The 18,860-nt window shown below is 41.2% G+C and overlaps 1 protein-coding gene across 10 annotated transcripts in view; it reads left to right on the forward strand.

Moving 5' to 3' along the window:
• The window catches only part of celf6 (CUGBP Elav-like family member 6), a 135,353-nt gene that overhangs the window by 112,927 nt on the left and 3,566 nt on the right, over nucleotides 1–18,860 (forward strand). For 3 of the 10 annotated variants that reach the window (XM_086188772.1, XM_086188798.1, XM_086188762.1), the window contains 7 exons: nucleotides 1,408–1,551; nucleotides 3,499–3,643; nucleotides 4,804–4,953; nucleotides 5,754–5,816; nucleotides 6,429–6,509; nucleotides 9,454–9,597; nucleotides 14,165–14,314. In XM_086188772.1, coding sequence (XP_086044898.1) covers nucleotides 1,408–1,551; nucleotides 3,499–3,643; nucleotides 4,804–4,953; nucleotides 5,754–5,816; nucleotides 6,429–6,509; nucleotides 9,454–9,597; nucleotides 14,165–14,292 — 855 coding nt within the window. In that variant the 3' untranslated portion in view covers nucleotides 14,293–14,314. Of the gene's footprint in view, nucleotides 1–1,407; nucleotides 1,582–3,495; nucleotides 3,644–4,803; nucleotides 4,954–5,753; nucleotides 5,817–6,428; nucleotides 6,510–9,453; nucleotides 9,598–14,164; nucleotides 14,315–18,313; nucleotides 18,383–18,860 lie in introns of all 10 variants that reach the window. The other 7 variants (XM_086188789.1, XM_086188720.1, XM_086188736.1 and 4 more) reach the window with 5 other exon arrangements.

The following is an 18,860-nucleotide window of genomic DNA, read 5'->3' on the forward strand; positions in this document are numbered from 1 at the left end:
TCCTTCTTATTTTCCATTTCTGCACCAGAAGAAAAATATGGAAATGTAAATCAAAGCCTGAATTTGTTCTGACCCTGTCAGGATGAGACATTTTATGAAAGATGAATCCAAGTTGTGATTATGGAGTCCTTTTCTCCTGATGTCTTTGCTTTTATGATCTTACTAATCATATCCCGACTGCCCCCTGGCTGCCTGTGTCCTTCTGTCCTGGTGGTGGTCCATGCTCTTTCCCAGCATACAGTGCTTTTAATTAAATAGGAGCCTGGTACACTTGACAGTGTCTGTGGCTGTTTTCTCTCATCCTCTCTGTATCTCTCTCTCTCTCTCTCTCTCTCTCTCACACACACACACACACACACACACACACACACACACACACACAGAACCTCTTCGTCCCTCTCTCCTTGCCTGCATGTCACACGAGGAACTGACTCTGGTCTCTGTCTCTCAAATGATTTAATTGGATGCAAACTCAGGAACATGGACATCAATACGGAACTATATCTGCCATAAGGCAGAGCCATTAGTCAATACTTTGCCCTCCACATGCCAAAGGCTTTTGTCAGACCTAATTACCCGGTACTGTATTCAGCGGAGCTTCACCACTGGGGGACTGGGACTCCTGCGGGACCTGCTTAGGATCACAGTTCACTCTCAGTGTGTACAGTGGAGTTGGAAAGTTCACTAAAGCAAATATCACTCACTAGTCTTGCTGACAGCTAAATGACTACAGTCATGAGAAGAGAATATGCAATTCCACTGGCTTTATGGGTTTGGATAGATTAAGTCTTGCAATGTGCTCACTGGACATCAGACGACAGGAAATAATAACATGCCCTTTGTCTTTGTGAGGATGTAAAAAACCTGCACTAGTGTTTTTAATAAAAGAGCAACGATGCACTGATAGAGATCAAGTCTACGTCTTTTATTATGAAACCAACATTTTGTAAAAGGTATTCTCCTCTGGGAAACACATGCATTGTTAGACAGCTGTTGCAAACCACACAATAAAAAAGGCAAATGTATGTATTCAGCAACCTTGTTTCTAAATGGCCAGTATTTCAGAGATGGTCAGAGTCACCGTCAGACTGACTCTGTAGAGCACTTACCCCTGCAATAACTGCTGGTTGTTGTCCTGCTTTACTTGCGAAACTTTTTGCTCATTTGTATTCTTTTTAATCTCTAAACAGCCACCGAAAAGTTTTGAAAGTGCTGCACAATGACGATGAAATAAGTTTCAGGATGACACAGATGCCCAGGGTTTGCAATCAATATGGAAATAGACACCCTGGATTCATAGGTGGACTCTCCAAACGCAGTCTACTTGTATTTACTTATACATCAAGATTATAAGTAACTCTCATTAACTGTGCATGTGTCGTCCCCCCCCCCCCCCCCCCCCCCCAGGGTGCCTCATCCAGCCTGGTGGTTAAGTTCGCAGACACAGATAAGGAGAGAACCCTGCGCAGGATGCACCAGATGGCGGGTCAGCTCGGCATCTTCAGTCCTATGACCATCCAGTTTGGGGCCTATGGCGCCTACTCTCATGCTGTAAGTCTCAGCCCAGCGGGGGAGGAGACGGTGAGCTTTAAGAAAAGACAACAAAACTGTTGTGATTTGAGGTTTGAATTCACTCTCTTTCCCACCAGGCATGTGATTCTGACAGTGAACAACTTCTTAAGTGATTCATTCTAATAAATGACTGTTACGGTTTAAATTTAAATGGGCTGCTGCACTGCTTTTTCTATTGTGTCTGCTTTTTACCTTTAAATTGTCCAGGGAATGTGTGTGCCGTGTATTCAGAGACTGTTTTATTTCTACAGCTCCAAGCATCCACTTCACATTCACTTCCCATTCCTATATTCCTTGACTTGGTCTGGGAATTTAAAATGTCAACCGCAGACTGCCTCTTTAACATTTCATCTGCACATACTCTTTTACAGTCAAACAGAGGTGCATGTCATTAACAACTTACACCCGCTCACCCCCTACCCTCATCTTTCCTGCCAGCCCACCCCACCACCGTTTCATATTCACACATGAAAGTCACAGCCTGAGTTAGGAGTCTGTGAGATTTTGCACTCAGAGTAGCTAACAACTCACCCCGATAGGTGAGAATCGCCCACTCACGCACCATCCCTCCACTCACTCTGCCGTTGTGGAACAATTCTTTTTTTCTTTTTTTGTCACATGAACACACATATAGTCCTTACAGATGTGTGCAGCCCAGCAGATCAGTGCATTTTGGCTGGTCAATTCTATTGATACATTTTTCTAACAATCAAGAAAATTCCCATGATGTGAAACACTACACCTGTAATGTTTTCTTGGTCCCTTTCTTATCATATGTGAACATTACATTACGTACCTGTGTTTAGTTGTACTTTTATTTGGTGCTTTGGGGCTCTTGTGCTCCTCACTGTGGCAAACCCCTTTCACACTTGGCTACTTGGCTCTGTTTAAGATGGGATCACACATACAGAACCCAGAACAACACCCAACAGCCCCAAAACCAACACCTTCATGACCAGCACATACGTGCATGCATTTATATATTTCAGAAGATGAAAACAAAGTCCTGATATGAGGCTTCAGGTGGGAGTTTCTTTACGTCCCATAACAAAAACACACTACGTTGTCATTTATTGAGGGCATCTGAGAACACAGATATTTTTACTTGTGTTAAACACATAATTGTTTCAGTTGGTATCATAGTTTTTGTACTTCAATTTTTCAAATAGTGATGGTTCTATGTGTACACTGAGTAGTGGACATGTGATGGCTGATGGGGGGAGCCTGAGATAAAATTGCAGCAGCCACTTCTGAACTACGCTAATTGGGATTTTTTAAATGTATTCTTGCGTCATTTTAGGCGATGTTTGCATCGCTGTCATCGTTTTCTCCATCTTCGTTGTTAAGTTAGCTATACTGATATGTATCTTTGCACTTACTGCATACTTAAATGTATGTTTTTGTATACTGAAATCATGGAGCTTTTGCAGTAATTATACTGCATAGACCTGGTGTATCAAATAGACCACACCACCGATTAGCACCTGGTACCATGTGGTGTTTTGTGTTTCTGTAGTTGAACAGAACCATATGAAGTACCCGGGGGAGTGCTGGTGCTTCCTTATTAGAATTATCCCACTTCAAGTGAAAATCGATTTTCATTTTTAAATATCTTCTTAAACCATAAATTTGAATTGATTGATAAAAGCCATTCATTGCCCAGCTCTGCACCACATAGCCTTTATGTTGTGGCAGTAAAATGAGCACAAGGCCATAAGAATGTTACAGTAACTGGGAATAAATGCTGCAGGGCAACACGGACCACTCTGTTCAAGAACAAGGCATGGGCTAAGCAAACAGAGATGTGAGAGTAAACATGCTCTGGTCCTGCGGCTATTTCACCTCACCCTCTTTTCCTTTTCTGTCCTTCCCTCCGCCCCCCCTGCCATTCGCCTCTCTCCCCACTGCTCTTTAATCCTACAGCAGATGATGCAACAGCAAGCAGCCCTGATGGCAGCAACACAAGGGTCCTACCTGAACCCCATGGCAGCCATTGCTGCCGCGCAAATGCAGCAAATGGCAGCTTTCAATGTCAACGGCCTGGTGGCGACTCCCATGACACCATCCTCAGGTAGAAACGCGCTCACACTCTAAGAGCAGAGGCATGTGAAAACACACTCACGCAGGACTGTTCTGTCCATTTCTCATTGCTGCCCTGGAACACTTTCATCATTAGCAAGAATTATAGATCGCAGCAATATATCAATTCAAGGCCTTTCTGCCTGTGCCCTTGTTGCATTATTTTAAGATGTAGGCTCCATTTACTGGGCTGAAGCAGACATCTCCAGTGTTGAATTAAAGGAAGCGGCACCTTGTTTTGAAAGAGGCATGATGGGAGGAGATGTACAGCATTCCTTGACACTCATTGGCAGCCACATTATAGTGTCTCTCTTATTATCACTCTCACTCTCTCGCCGTCAGTCGCTCTCTCCCTCTGTGTATCTGTGACAGTGTGTGTTTTCTGGGAACAGAGCCAATCTGATGACTTTGGATGCAGAGTCCTTGGCTTATACAATATAAGAGCAAAGATTTGTGTGAGATAATCCTGGACCTCAGTCTGAACTATCTTTTTGGCCCTTGTCATGAGAAGCTTTGATGGCTCGACACTAAGTAGGCAAGCTGCCTGAAGACAGGGTCATTGCAAATGTATTAAATAAAGTGGCTTGACGCTATACCTGGCATTTGTAATCCACAAGGCCTACATATACCAGGTAATGCCTATCAAACATAATCCTAGATGACTTAAATGCCCTTCACCTGGATTAGAGAAATAATAAAAATCCATCAGCACAAAAGAGCAGTGACAAGGTGACAGACTCGGAATATCACAAGGAGAAAAGGCTGTTGTTAGAAGAAGAGAGACGGGTCCCTGTATGCAATACATTTATTGCAAGTCTATTCATACCTTAAAGAGCAAAGCTAATGGCCCTAAGTGACAAAAAATTATATCAGCTCAATGCAAAAGTGCAAAAAAAATGTTGGAAACCTAAATTCAGAGTGTGACTCATTGTTTGAAATGTTGGCCACATTTGTCAGCTGCAAAGTTGTACCCCACTGACATGGTACATTCACAGTGGGTCAAAAGCATTTTTGCTAATGAGGGCCAATTATGTACCTGTTACATCTGTGGCTGTTATTTCCAGCACAAAAATATACATCTCTTATTTTTGAGTGCCTCACATGTGAGGTACAGCCTGTGGTTTGTTGAAATGACTCTGGATCTATTTGCAGGCACCAGCACACCCCCCGGCATCTCTGCAACAGCCGTGCCCAGCATAGCCACCCCAATCGGGGTCAACGGATTTAGTGCCCTCCCGCCTCAAAGCAACGGGCAGCCCACCTCTGAGCCTATCTACACCAACGGTATCCATCCTTACCCTGGTGAGTCAGTCAGGTTTTGCATAGAAGAAACCCAAGCTACACCTGCAACATCCATCGTGGTGAGACTCAGTTTGACCCTGACACCTCTCACGACTAGTTGCTTGTAACTGAGTGATTCCATGAATGTTTGATTATTCTAGAGGGTGTGTTTGCACTGAATAAGAACATCACCTAATTAACACAACGCAAGTTCAACATGTCATTAGTGACAAATTGAATCACATCACATGGTCCTGTTTACAAGTTGACAAGAGACTGTTTTCGTCACGACATCTATTTCTGATTTGAAGACGAGTGTTTTTAAGCTGGAGGGCCAGTCAACAGTGGCAGATTTTTAAACAGCCAGGCCGAGTATCATGATGAATCCATCATTTCATCCTCCAGTCCATTCTAGTTAATTTGATGTGTGTCTCAGTCTGTCCTTAGCTGCTTAATGTTGTCTGGAACTGATTCCTGAAGAACTGACAGACACACACTCCCCGTTTGTGTATTATGCAAAGACAGCTGCAATTGTAATGAACTACAAAGTGGTTTGTTTGGCATGTTGTTAATATTTGATGCAAACATCTGGGGCGAACAGACAATTTTGAAGAACTGAAAGATATGACAACCCGAATTTCTCCACTCCCTGTGTGATCCCCTCCCCCCCCCATGGTTCTCTACCAATTGGACAATTCTTGTCGTACTCATTCTCTCTACAGCTTTCTTTGTCTCTCTGCCCCGTTGACCACTCTCCACTCCCTCTTTGTTTTCCACTTCGTCACCCTCCTTTCTCTGTCTCTTTCTCTGTCTCTCTGCAGCACAGAGTCCAACAGTGACCGACCCTCTCCAACAGGCTTATGCTGGCGTCCAACACTACGCAGGTGATCTGTCTCTCCTGCATCCTCCTCTCTCTCACTTCCTCCATCTGTCCCTATCCCTCTCTGTTTTCCCTCTCTGTTTGCCACATTAGTGGACACTTTGACAGGTAGAGATAGCTGGACGACCAGCTAATTTTCTTCCGGATTAGGCTACTTTACATCAGGATTGCAAAAGGATTTTCAGTTGACTTGATTATATGCCCACACACACACACACACACACACACACACGCGCACACACACAAAATCGTAATTCCAAAAGTACACTAAGAGCTGAGGATCTGAACCTGCCATAGCCTACATGAGAGATGACATAGCCTCCTCGTAACCGCTGCTTTCTGCCTGACATCAGCTCTCATTAATATGGTGTAAGTCTCTCTCTCTCTTTCTTCACGTGTCTGCTTAGTTGAACCGCACTCCTCGCTCCTTTTTTGCCATGCTCTTTGTGTAGTGATCCACCAGCCAAATGAGCCCAGGCTCCCAGTCATAATGCAATTTATTTATGCAATGTCTAGAGGATGCAAATGAACAATGGAATAATGATTTGAGTTTTGTTGTGTCAAATATGAAAATGGAGATGTGAAAAATTCCACTCTGGTTCTCCCTTTGCAACAGCAGCCTACCCTGCCGCCTATGCGCCAATCAGCCAAGCGTTCCCACAGCAACCAACCATCATTCCCCAGCAACAGAGGGAAGGTAAGAGCGAGCAAGCGCGCCCACCCAAGATAAAAGGTGATAATTGCCATGTTCCATTCTAATGTAGTTGCGCTGCTTTGAATTAGCAAGGGGGGGGGGGGGGGTGCTGGCTGGGGAAAATGTGAGAAAAAAGCTTCCCATTTAAAGAGAAGAACATTAGCAGTGAGATGGAAAGTTACTCTGTCATTATTCAAAAACCGCACTAATTCAAACTTGCAGCATTGGACTGCTTAATCAGTCCATTACAATGTGTTTAAGTGGTTATAAATATTCATCAGATTAATTAGCTGCATGCATAATCATTTATTACCATTCTTAGAGTAGTGTTCATTCTTAGGCCACGGCATCAGATGTAATAAAGCATGGGATACACTGTGATGGTAAATCACTCATTTTGACATAATTCTTCAGTCTCAATTATTAATTTATATGATTGTGTGCGATAGCTTAGAGAGGCATAAATATTCAACATGGGAACTCTGAAACTGAGTGATTCCAACGTTGCCTGGAAGGACAGTTAGTTTATGTTTGCTTCTTTTGGCAGTGGGAGTGCATGCAGGCCAGGGTCACTGCCCAGAGCGAGATGTATAAAGATACACACATGGCAGCAGCTTATTCACCTCACATGCACCATCTTAGAATCATTAGCAAGACTTACAGAATTTGTGATAACACACATGCAGCTACAACGACACGCACACACACTGTGCTATTCTTGGTTGAGCCAGTGGCCAGTCTCAGCACTGGCCCCCTCTGGGTTTTGGCTGTTCTCCCAGTCTGTCTCAGTCTACTGCCACAGTCTGCAGCTCTGCCATTTAACAAGAGCCACCCAAAACCATGGTCAAAGCTTCAGCTTCGATCTTCCACTGAAAAACGAACAATTTCTGCAATATACTCTAACAATCTAAGTGTGTGTCAACAAAGCAAATCCTCCCAAATCCAAAACAGTATAATTGGACCAGACAAATCTTGCTGTTGTGTTGCATCGGAAATTGTAAAATGAGATTCCTGAGACTGAGTGTTGAGTGAGAGGTGTAACGATTAATATGAAATCACTTTAATTTTTCATAATTTAATGAAACACTAGGATTTATTTGCAATTCATAGTCCTTAACCTATGCAGGTAATACAATAACCTGCATTTTTCAAATGGTCTGAAACATTTTTACAATAATTTCTTCACTAAATACTTCATGTGTTTTTTTTTTTTTTAAAGGGTTGATGTTACAAAATCGTTTAACTCAGGAAAACCCATGAGGTGTAGTGGTAGTTTCTTGTTACGCAATAGAGCAGACAGAGAGATTTATATTCGAATGTAAAGACATGCATTGGTGAAAGTGCATGAAGTGGTCACGTGATCACCCAAAAATAAGGCAAGTTATGTCCGTGAGGAGAAACAACCTATCAGCCATCATTGCAAACCAGGCATTTCCTTCCCTCAAACAAACTCATTCTGAATGCATGAATTCTCCATAAGACACCCAAACCTTAACAGACAGAGCAGAGAATCTGCCTTAAAAAAAATACTGTCAAGCTGTGTATGTATGTGTGTGTGTGTCCTCTATCTCATTGAGGCATAGCAGCACTACAGCCAGCCACCACTGCAGCCCCTCTTATCAGCCTTCTCACCAGGCCCAGTCTCGTCTCGTCATGCTATCACCCTGAGCAATGAGACAGGAGAGAATGCTAGTCAGGCAGCCGGCTGCAGCAGCATACTGTCCCTGAGTCCATCACATCTCCTCTTTCTCTCTCTCTCTCTCTCTCTCTCTCCCTCCAGTTCATTCTTCAGATTGGCCTGTACAATATGTGGCAGCAAGGTGGATGAGTTAGGAGGAATGGAGAGAGATTGGAAGACAGTCCTACTGTCACACAGTAATTGGGCCAAAAACTTGACTTATATCTTAATGCTTCTTTCGCCTTCACTCTCTCTCTCTCTCTCTCTCTCTCTCTCTCTCCCCCTCTTTCTCTTCTTCTGTGTCTCACATTTTCTTTCTTAATACAACTGTCTAAATCTTTCTTTTTCAATCAACCTTTGTTTAGTTCTACCACCTGTTCTCTCAGGGTTTTTTTTTTTTTATATCTGGGTGTTTTTATGTTTTATCTGTTTTTTTTCCGGACTGTGGACACAGTTACTGTGATGAGATACTGGGGTTAGTCGGATATTCAAATGGAATCAAAATGATATGAATTAAAAAGTGTTTGGGATTCAGAAGAACAGAATAACAGCGTTGGATGCTAAATCTGAAAAAAAAGTCAACATATTAGTTATTGTTTGTTTATTATTATATCAATATTATTTTTGTAAGAGAATCAAACCTTTTCAATGAATTTATTTAGAATGTCACTACCTTACTTTGCCTTTACCATTTATTCAGGCGCACGGGTACTGATGTGAATATTATTGCAACAATGTAAAACAAGCACGTGAATAAAATGAGGAAAATCAGTGTCAATTCTATTGACACTGATTTTGTCACTCCATGCTGTTCCTGCTGTTCATCACCCAGCTGTTGTATGACTGACAGTTTGTGCTTGTCACTCAGGGTGTCGTCACGTGATCAAGAGATATGATGTTTCCGATTTGTTATTGATAGTTTTGTTCCTGAAGCCCAACTTTGCATGTTTATTATGTCTTTCCATGGAAGTTTAGAGAGCACTGAACATCCTTGTTATCGTTATTGAAGAAGTTTCTATTCCTAACACACATCAGTATTATAATAACACCCAAACCAAGTGTTTGCACTCCATCGTATACAACAGGTAATATAAAATGGTAAATTACCAAATTGCGCTTATTATCTGGCTTCTCAATATTTCGATAAACCTCTCTCCAATATTCATTCTCTTTGCTTTAAAGTCACATTTTCCACCTGGTGTTATCTTGGACAGTCTCTGGGTGTTTTCGCTTGATGTAACCCTCCTGTTGTCTTCCACTCCTCACCAGGGCCAGAGGGGTGCAACCTGTTTATTTATCACCTGCCCCAGGAGTTCGGAGATGCAGAGCTGATGCAAATGTTCCTGCCTTTTGGCAACGTCATCTCCGCAAAAGTCTTTGTGGACCGAGCGACCAATCAGAGCAAATGTTTTGGTGAGTCAAAATCAACAGTGAACAGAAGACGGAAAAATTCATCCAAACTGACAAAGTTACATCATGGCTGTGTTTGGAAATCTTATCACGCCCCTTGTTGCTTTACTGCAATTAGTGTTTGCTTTTGCTTTTATTCCCAGTGTCTATCCTAATCAAGTTGCAATTAACATTTTAAAGGTGGCGTTACGTGCCACTGAGCAGAGGGGGGGTGCCAAGAGGGAGATAGAGGAGGAATGCTCATGTGCTCTTCATCAAAGAGGCCTATCTGAAAAGGTGGTGGGATCAGTAATGGAAAGACGGGTGGGTGGTGCAAGAAGGTGGACGCTCTAATCACTGAAAATCACACAGGCCAAACACACTATGAATAAATAATCTAGCTAGTGACCCAAACATCTTCCCACAATTGCTATTTGCTCTACACATCTACTCATCAGCCTCTCTATCACAGCATTCCGAATACAATCAGTGTCCATCTCCCCCTCTCTTTCAAGTCTCAAGAGAAAAAACATTTTCCCAGACGCCCCCCTCCCCATCCAAACCAGCAACATCCCACCACTCCTCCCCTTCTCTCTTCTCGCCTCCCACACAGCAAACCAGTTCATCAGGGTGGAGGCGGTGCAGGTGGAATCCATGAGCTTAAAGAGATAATAATAGACTGGTGTGGGCCTTGCTGTTGATTCAGTTGGACAGCAGCACCCAGGAGACAGGCGGGGCGAGAGTGAGAAAGACTCGCAGCATTGGCTTTCTTTCAGTTTCTCTTCAACACGGCACGTCTATGAGGCTTTCTCTTTCTCTGTGTGTCCATCTCAGGACACTCGCTCCCTCTCCCTGCATGCACGCTCTCTAAACATATGGCTCTCGCTATCACGAGAACAGTCGACAAGGGACAAGGACAAAGGGCTGGTGGTCTTGTCGTTCTCAAAGACGTAATTTCTACAACTAGTAATTAAGATCACGGCTGAAAAGCTGCATTTAAACACACATAGCTTTTTACCAGAGGGGGGTCAAGGGCTCTTACATTTTGCAAAGATAAGCAGACGATACTGTCCAGTCTCAAATAGAAATTCAAAAGGCTTACGTTAGCTTAGATGATATAGTGAAGTGCCGCCAGTGGCCCACTTGATGATGGAACAGCCCATCAGAATCAGGGACTCCTGAAGTTGCCAATGGGCAAAATGATCAACTTCCCCTCCTCTTCATGAAGATTTGTCCATGTGATGTAAGAGGACGTCAGAGGGGAAGTGGGAAATGGAGGCATGAAATCAAGACAGTTACAAGCAGAGATTGAATTTAATAGACTAGAGCTGAAAACATAAATAAATAAATAAATCTATCGGAAAATGTTGAGAGAGCCAGTTTAATAAAAAAAAATTTTTAACAAAATTGACAAGACTAAATTGTGTTCCAGTTTGACCCTGCACGTATGTGCACATGTACGGATATGCTGCGTCAATTAATAGCACAGACATGAATGTTTAATAGCTGGATGGACAAACACTTTAATGCTCAAATGTAGAAACAGTAATTTTAATCGTGCTCACAATGGTGAAAATCCAGAAAATGTCACCGACACGAAGTTTGTGGATCAATGAGCAGAAACACTTGTCCTCAAATGACCTCAGTGTTGAATTGAAGTGATCATTTCCAGCCCTCTGTCTTCAAAGTGTATCTATGATATTATAACAGTCCCAACAGTCCAGTTTTTCTTTCTTAATTATTATTACAAATTAATGTCCAATTTTGAGTTTGTAAATTACCTTTCCGAGTATTTTAGGAAGCAGAATTATATTACAGTTAATAAACTCCTAAACAGAACATGATATATACTGTATATTTAGTTAATATGTTAAATATCTCGCGATTGGCAGAATACGTCACACGAGCTTCAGCAGAACTATTTAGGGGCTCCGTTTCTCTGCTGCACAGGTGAACTGCACTTTGATATTTTCAGCAGCCATAATCCCACATCACTCTTTTTTTAGATGAAGTGTTTACAAGGAAGCTTGAACATGTGAATATGATGAAAAGGTCACTGGAGAAGCACTCAAGCATATTCTTATAAAGGATGTACTTCTGCAGGAAGATTTGGAGGAGACACTTGAGGGATGCATCACTGTCAGCTCAGACAGATGTCTGTGTAGTTCCAGAATTTTCTTGCACTGTGATAAAATGGAGATGACTATGTGACACGAGCTCGATAGATGTCTGGGATGATGCAACTTGTTGTTAGTCAGGTGGACCAAAATGTATGAGTCACTCACACACACTCATCGGGCAAAAGTGTACAGCTGAGAAGCTATACGGTTGTGTTAAGTTTAACCTGGTACTTAGTGGATATGACATTCTTAATCCTCTACAGTGAGTCACTCAATATTGACTTTTAAAGTGATCAAAGCTTACCTTGTTAAGTGGAATTAGCTGGATTTAGCTAGAAAATGAATTTTTAAAGGTCTTCTGAGAATGAAATGACACTTGCAGCTAAAGTAGGAAGCTCACTGCTTTTTAGCGATGACGAGAAAAATACACTGGAAGTGAGTGAAAGATTGTGCTGATTTGTGTACATGGACACTAATTTCCATTTTTCATGACGTTTGGGCAGGTCGGAGTGGCCAAGTTCTGTTGGAGTCTAGTTTAAAACATCACAACACTATTTTTCTATCCGTAGCCAAGGGTTTTATCTGTCTACAGACCTTAACTGTATTAATATTTATGAGAATGTTATTTTCCAACAGTCAATGTCAATCCAAGACGCTGTTGTCAAATGACATCTGATCAAATAAACGATTAAGCAATGCGAACTGATGCCAGCTGACGTTGAATCGGGGAATTCATGCTGTATTGTATGAAATGAATTAGTTTGAAAGTCATGTCTTTAAAATAATGCCACCCCCTGCAAATTATTAAAATTGAATTTAATCAGTTAATCGCATTTTGTGACTATCACGCAAGCTGAAGTGAGAATGTTGACCGGACAAAGATTTCACTTTCTCACAGTTTGAGATCGGCTCAATAAAGGACAAGACAATAATGCACCCAAAAACTACCATCAAGAGCGTTGTGTTAAATCTTCCTATGACAGGGAATGACTGCTATGGTCACATGATGAGCTCCTAAAACACCTGATGGTTGACTTACTTTTTTTTTTTCCACTCTGAGCAGAAATATCTCTGCATTTATGCAGACAAAAGGTTTTCATACCAACATTAGCTCACAGTGTCACTGTGTCTCTTGAAAATGTGACTGTGGGGACAATGTAAGACAAAGCATTCTGAGCTGCTCAACCTGCAGTTTTATTTATTTATCTATTTTTGTGCAACTTTTGTGTGTTTTTGTTTTTATTTAGTGCTGCAGCGCACAGTTATTGTGTTGATATGGATGTCTGCATACGTTAAATAGTGTTCAGGCTAGAAACACACAGTGCTGCATCAAAGATATGAAGCAGACAGTTACTCTGTCTCCAGCCACTACTAGAAACACATCTAGATAACTCACACTTCCAGGATTATTCAAAAGTTGAAAGTTTGCAGTGCAGTCGTCATTTTCTTCTGTGAAGACCCAACCCCCACCCCCAAGAACCTATCACCTGTATGGCATGAGGATGTAAATGTGAGGTACGGAGATTCATTAAATCCAGGGGTTGTGTGCGTGTGGGTGTGTGGGGGGGGATCACTGCCGACTGACAGGCCCCTTCTTAGCTCAGTTTGTTTAAAGGGTTTGTAAAAGCAGCAGCCTTATCTCATCCGTACTGACAAAAGCCTGCCCTCTCCCCCCAAATTAAATTGGACCCATAGCAGTGTGATCAAATCAGCTGGCAGGCGGAAAATTCAAGCCGTCAATCACAGGTGTCTGATAAGAGCCGGCATGGAGTCCTGGTGTGGAAACCTGTGGGCTCATTGCGCCTTGACACCCAGGTGATAACTCAGAGCAGCAGGCACCTCCATCCTACACACCTCGCTCCTAGCATCTTGTCACGACCTCCATGCCCTTTACTCTTTACCTAGATACGCGCCTAATCAGACGCACACATGAACGCCCTGTCACTCCTCTATCCCTCGACTATCGCTCCTCTAAAACCCAGGTAACATTTACAGACGCCGCTTTGCTCTAAACACACACACACACGCACGCACACTCACACACACACACAGCATGAGACTGTCTCTCTCTCTTTCTCTCTCTTTCTCCCTCTCTCTAATCTTGGAACACTTTTTCATGTTTTTTGTTCTCTGTTCAAGTTAAACTCCAGGTTTCTAATAGCTCTTCTTCGTTTGATTTTTAATATCTGTGTTATTAGCCTTTGTGGTGCTTTATGTAATCTTTTTTTAATTCTGAGATTTTCAATTAATCTGCTGAAAAGAGAAAACAAAGGCCTATTGTCATGTCATTGTTGCGAGTTAAAAAGGCTCGTCTTTCAAACTCTGTTCTTTCATCTTGTCTCTTTCCCTCTCACTCTCTTTTCCCTCCTGTTTCCCTCTCTCATCTCTCGTCATTCTTTTCCCTTCCTGTGTTATTCATTTTTCTCCATTTTCCCATATTCTTTGTACCCTGCTCCGTGTTATTGTCTCAGGCTTTGTGAGTTTTGATAACCCATCCAGTGCTCAAGCCGCTATCCAGGCCATGAACGGCTTTCAGATAGGCATGAAGAGGCTGAAAGTGCAGCTAAAGCGGCCAAAGGATGCCAACCGACCTTACTGACTCGTCTGCTGTCCAGACCCAGGTATAGTAACAGCCATGCCACAACACACGATGATAAGCAATGCCTTTCTCAAACCTAAATGTCCACTTAGCCATGTGCATCGTTCTGTTAGTGGATGTGAGTGTCTTGAGAGTGCACCGCCTCAAATATCAATGTATGCACAAAATAAAAAGAAGAAAAAAAAGCATTTACCACCTTTACAAGCACATTAATATTCCACTATTATTCCAAAAGAAGGGCCATGTTAACAGCATTGGCCTGTTCTGGTCAGACTTTCAGGATTTTACATTTTTAAGAATCATCTTTTTCCAATTATGATGTGTGACATATTCATATTAGTCAGGTTAAAGGAGCATTTTTGGACATTAATACACCGTATTTGGAGCATGCATCTCATGTTAGCCTCGTAAAATGCATTCTTGTTTTCAAAACAAGTGTGCCGCTAACTTTATAACAGTATTAACGATGTCATAACAAAGTAAGGAGTAAGTGGAGTAAAATCTATTTTTTTTGTTTTAATTAAAACACAGAGGGGAAAGGCTTGCTAGACTAATTGTGTAAACTGTGTAAAACTTTAACCAGATAGAAGGGGAAAAAAACAACAGCAAACGGTACTTCTTTCCTTGGTCTTTCTGACAAACCATCTAGTTATAATTTTCCCTGCTATAAGTAAACAACATTATTTGCAGAAAATTCCTTCTCTTTGGCAATTAAAACATGTTAGTCTGACTGTTTTTAATCTTGCAATAAGGAGAATAACTGGAATAATTGTGGAATATTGAGCGCATGTGAACGTAGACATTGACTACTGTTACTCAGACAGATGTCCCCCCCCCCATCCCACCCTCCAGATTTAACACTTTTTCTTGATTTGATTTTTAAAAACTCAAACTGTAGGAGCCAAGTTGGATTCACAATTAATAAGTGAGAACTTGAAAATAAGTCAAAGGGCATTTCACAGATTTGTTCCCATTGATTTCTGACCCCAATTACAACACATAGTTTTAAATTCATGTGCTGCCTGCAACTTCCGTGCAGGCGCTCAGAGTACAGTGAGGCGGGAAGAACATGAATACTCATTGATGACAATTTACAGCTATCTTAGTACACCCCACTAAGATGATTGAGCTGAGAGCAGCAGTGGAAATTATTGTTTTGTAATCGTAACTTTGTCCCCTTGAGCCGAAATGTGATTTGAAATTTGACTGATTTCAGGTCGTTAACCAGCTACAGTATGTGAGATTTCTGTGAAAATGCTCTATTCAAGAGAGTTGCTGTGTCTTAGGGGGGTTTAAATCTCATTATCACCTGCAGGATGCTCCGGTGCAAATTGATGACATCATCAATAGCCAGCTGTGCATAATTACCTGTCTACTGGGGGCGGAGTTCAGAATCAATGCGAGTTGTTAAGCTAGAAATTCACTAAAGCAGACAGCAGATCAGCTATATCCAGAGGCCCTCTCAGTTGAGGCTTTGCTTATAAAATTCACTGAGGTGCTGCACAATAACAATGGATTTATAACATAACTACTTTAACGGGACTATGAATAAAGGATGAGAGAATGCAGAATGTTTAGAGGAAAAGTTTGGACTCACAAAAACAACTAACTGCAAACAACTTAACTGAAATGCACTAATTCACATCATCATGTTCAGTGACGTATGTTATTATAGAAACCAGAACAAACCCCTGTAGCGCTACTCTGTTTGATAATGCTTCACTACATCCCACATCTGAAACAGTGAGGGCTTTTCACTTTCATGTTATATATTTCATATTTGATAGCGCATTTTCCCAAAGAACAAATGACTTGAAGATAGAGAGAGTGCAAATTTTGGCTAATGTATATATATATATATATATATATAAAGCTAGCTTCCGCGATCGTAACATGTTAACAAGTTTTTCTTTATTTCCCATACATTGGGAAAAGTATGAGTTTGAGTCTACTTTTAATACTTCCAGCATGAGTTTTTATGGCTAAACAACCTTGATGATGTCCATGGCAACCAAGCGCGAGTGAACTGAAATGCAAATCACATTCTAAATTGAGAGCTACTTCAGTTAATATCTTTAAAATATGTTACATCAAAAAACGCCGACTGACTATATTCCCTCTAAATCTAGAGAATATCAAAGATATGTGGATATTCTCAGCAGATGAATCCCGCACCTCCAGTGGCAGCTAGATGGACATCTATTGTTTATGAACACTGATACATTGAAAAATTGAACATCGACTGATACCAATATAAATGCTTATCTTTCATGCGTCCATGGAAGGCAGTAATATGATTTTTATCAAAAGCAGCCGGGGATCTTGAAAAGGCGATGTTGTAAATCATCGATATTAAAATGTTCCTTCTTTTGTCCCTCAAAAAGCAAGAGTTTTCATACTAAATAATAAAAAGATTGTTTACTAAAAGCAGCCTCATCCCTCAATAGAGACTAATTTCACAGTGTGATTCAATCATTGCCCCTTTTGTTACAAAGTGCAGCTGCCAGTGCAAAATAATATAGATGCATGCTCTCTCCACCCAATTGCCTGGACAGCTTTTCATTACAATAACATAAGCCTGGATTATATCTCTCCATAAATAAGGGCATGGTAATACCATTTGTTTACTTTAGATTTGACTCTTTAAAAGCCACAAGATGGCATTCATGAAGGTGGAATGCAATACAGATGATAGATGCTCCTTTTATCTCTGGCTTGAAAACATTTGAATAGAGCTGCATCCTGCTAACTGAAGAGAGGCTTTCACAGCAGGCCCCCTGAGAAAGAGGGGGGATGTATTTTTGATTTAGTGTAAATGGGTTTGGAACAAATGCAAAATGTCGCCCAACAACACTGAATGACAGGCCAGTCACTGAGATGTACTCAGAATGTCTCCCAAGTACAGACATTTCCCATAATAACGTGCTGTCACTTTATTAGGAGGTGTGTGTGTGTGTGTGTGTGTGTGTGTGTGTGTGTGTGTGTGTGTGTGTGTGTGTGTGTGTGTGTTTATTTCATGTCCTCTCTGGTCTGGTTCAATCCATCTCTGTGTTTTTCTTCGGTTATTACACTACTTCTGTTGTTAAGAAAACCAATAAAATAAAAACCAGGACTGATCCCATGAAAACGTTAAAGTAGTAGTTGTAGTATTAGCAGTAGAAAAAAATACATTTTGGTGCTTTCTGCAGTCAGCCCAGTTTCACGGCTCCAGCATGATGGATCGATGAGAACCGTGAGATATTTTAATCATTTGGAAAATATGGTACTGGAATTTCAGCTGTGTATTTTTAAAGGCAACACATACTGGGAGACTTTAACAACCTAAATCCAACTGCAACTTTTGAATTATTCTTTTTTTTTTTTTTTTTTTTTTAGAATCAACATTATGACGATGAAAAAGTTTGATGAGTTTTTGTTTTCTTTCCCTGAAAACTCCAACATGTTGATAACTTCCATGGCTTTTTTCCCCCTCTCTTTCACTCTAATACTTACATTTTTTGGGGGGTTTGAATTTGGATTAAAAAAACACTATCAAACAGTATTCTCTTGGTCTCAGGAGCCCAACTCTGAAATTGCGTTCTGTGTCTAAAAGATAAACTTAATGCAAAAAAGCAGAAGCCCTCACTGTACGGCCACCCTCGTAGCAAACAATGCAATGCAAATCCAATTACTGTAGACAGGACACGTTTCTGAAAAATGCATTCTACCTTAAGGGTTATCTTTGTGAATATAAAAGCATCAATTCAACCTTTTAACCTGCAAATGTGAGTCTGAGGATATCTCACCACCACCACAATGAGACACAAGAAATTGCCTTTTTTTTGTGTTGATGATTATTTCTTCTGTTATTTCTGTTTTTACTTGTCTTTTTTCCCTAGTTTTTATGGTAATAACAGTAATAACCTCATTTGATTCTGCCAGGTTGAAATAAAAAAGGGTGCTTTGAATTCTGACTATAGGAAAAGAAAATCCCACTGTTTCTTTCCTTCTTTTGCACCCCCACCAACCTGGCCAATCACAGTGTGAGGTGGCCTTTCTCCGCTATAGCCACACCTCCCACACCTGTCATGGGGCCAAGTTTGCCACAGCTGTAAGTTGAACCCATGGTGTCATTTTATTTTGGATGACCTCATGTGGTGGGACTGTGACTGCGTTGCATGACGTGGAGTTGATTGATATCTTTGAACTCTATCTCTTTATATTCTGCCCTCCTTATATTTATATTTATATATATATATATATATATTGTATATTGGCAGTTTGTGGAGTGCAGTAAACCGATGACTTTCTTGGCTGGTACCTGTTGTACATACTGTAACTGACGTGCTGACTGGTTCGTTGACTATAACTGGAAGTGGCCTTTAACCCTTTGTGCTATTGTACTGTGTGCCCTTGTGATGTTTTACTTTCTCTTGTGGGGTTCATGTGTATGGATGTACTGTATTTTCTATTTCTCTATTTCTTCACATCTACATCAACATTTTTGTAGCAAACTATGATTTTTTATTTTTTTTTATAAAAGCCCGAGTCTTTGCAAAAAGGACCTTTTTCTTCATCCGATCAACAGC

Source organism: Aulostomus chinensis, chromosome 2, assembly GCF_037954235.1.
Source record: "Aulostomus chinensis isolate RoL2024-O1b breed Wild chromosome 2, RoL_Achi_v1.0, whole genome shotgun sequence".
In the NCBI taxonomy this organism is placed as follows: Eukaryota; Metazoa; Chordata; class Actinopteri; order Syngnathiformes; family Aulostomidae; genus Aulostomus; species Aulostomus chinensis.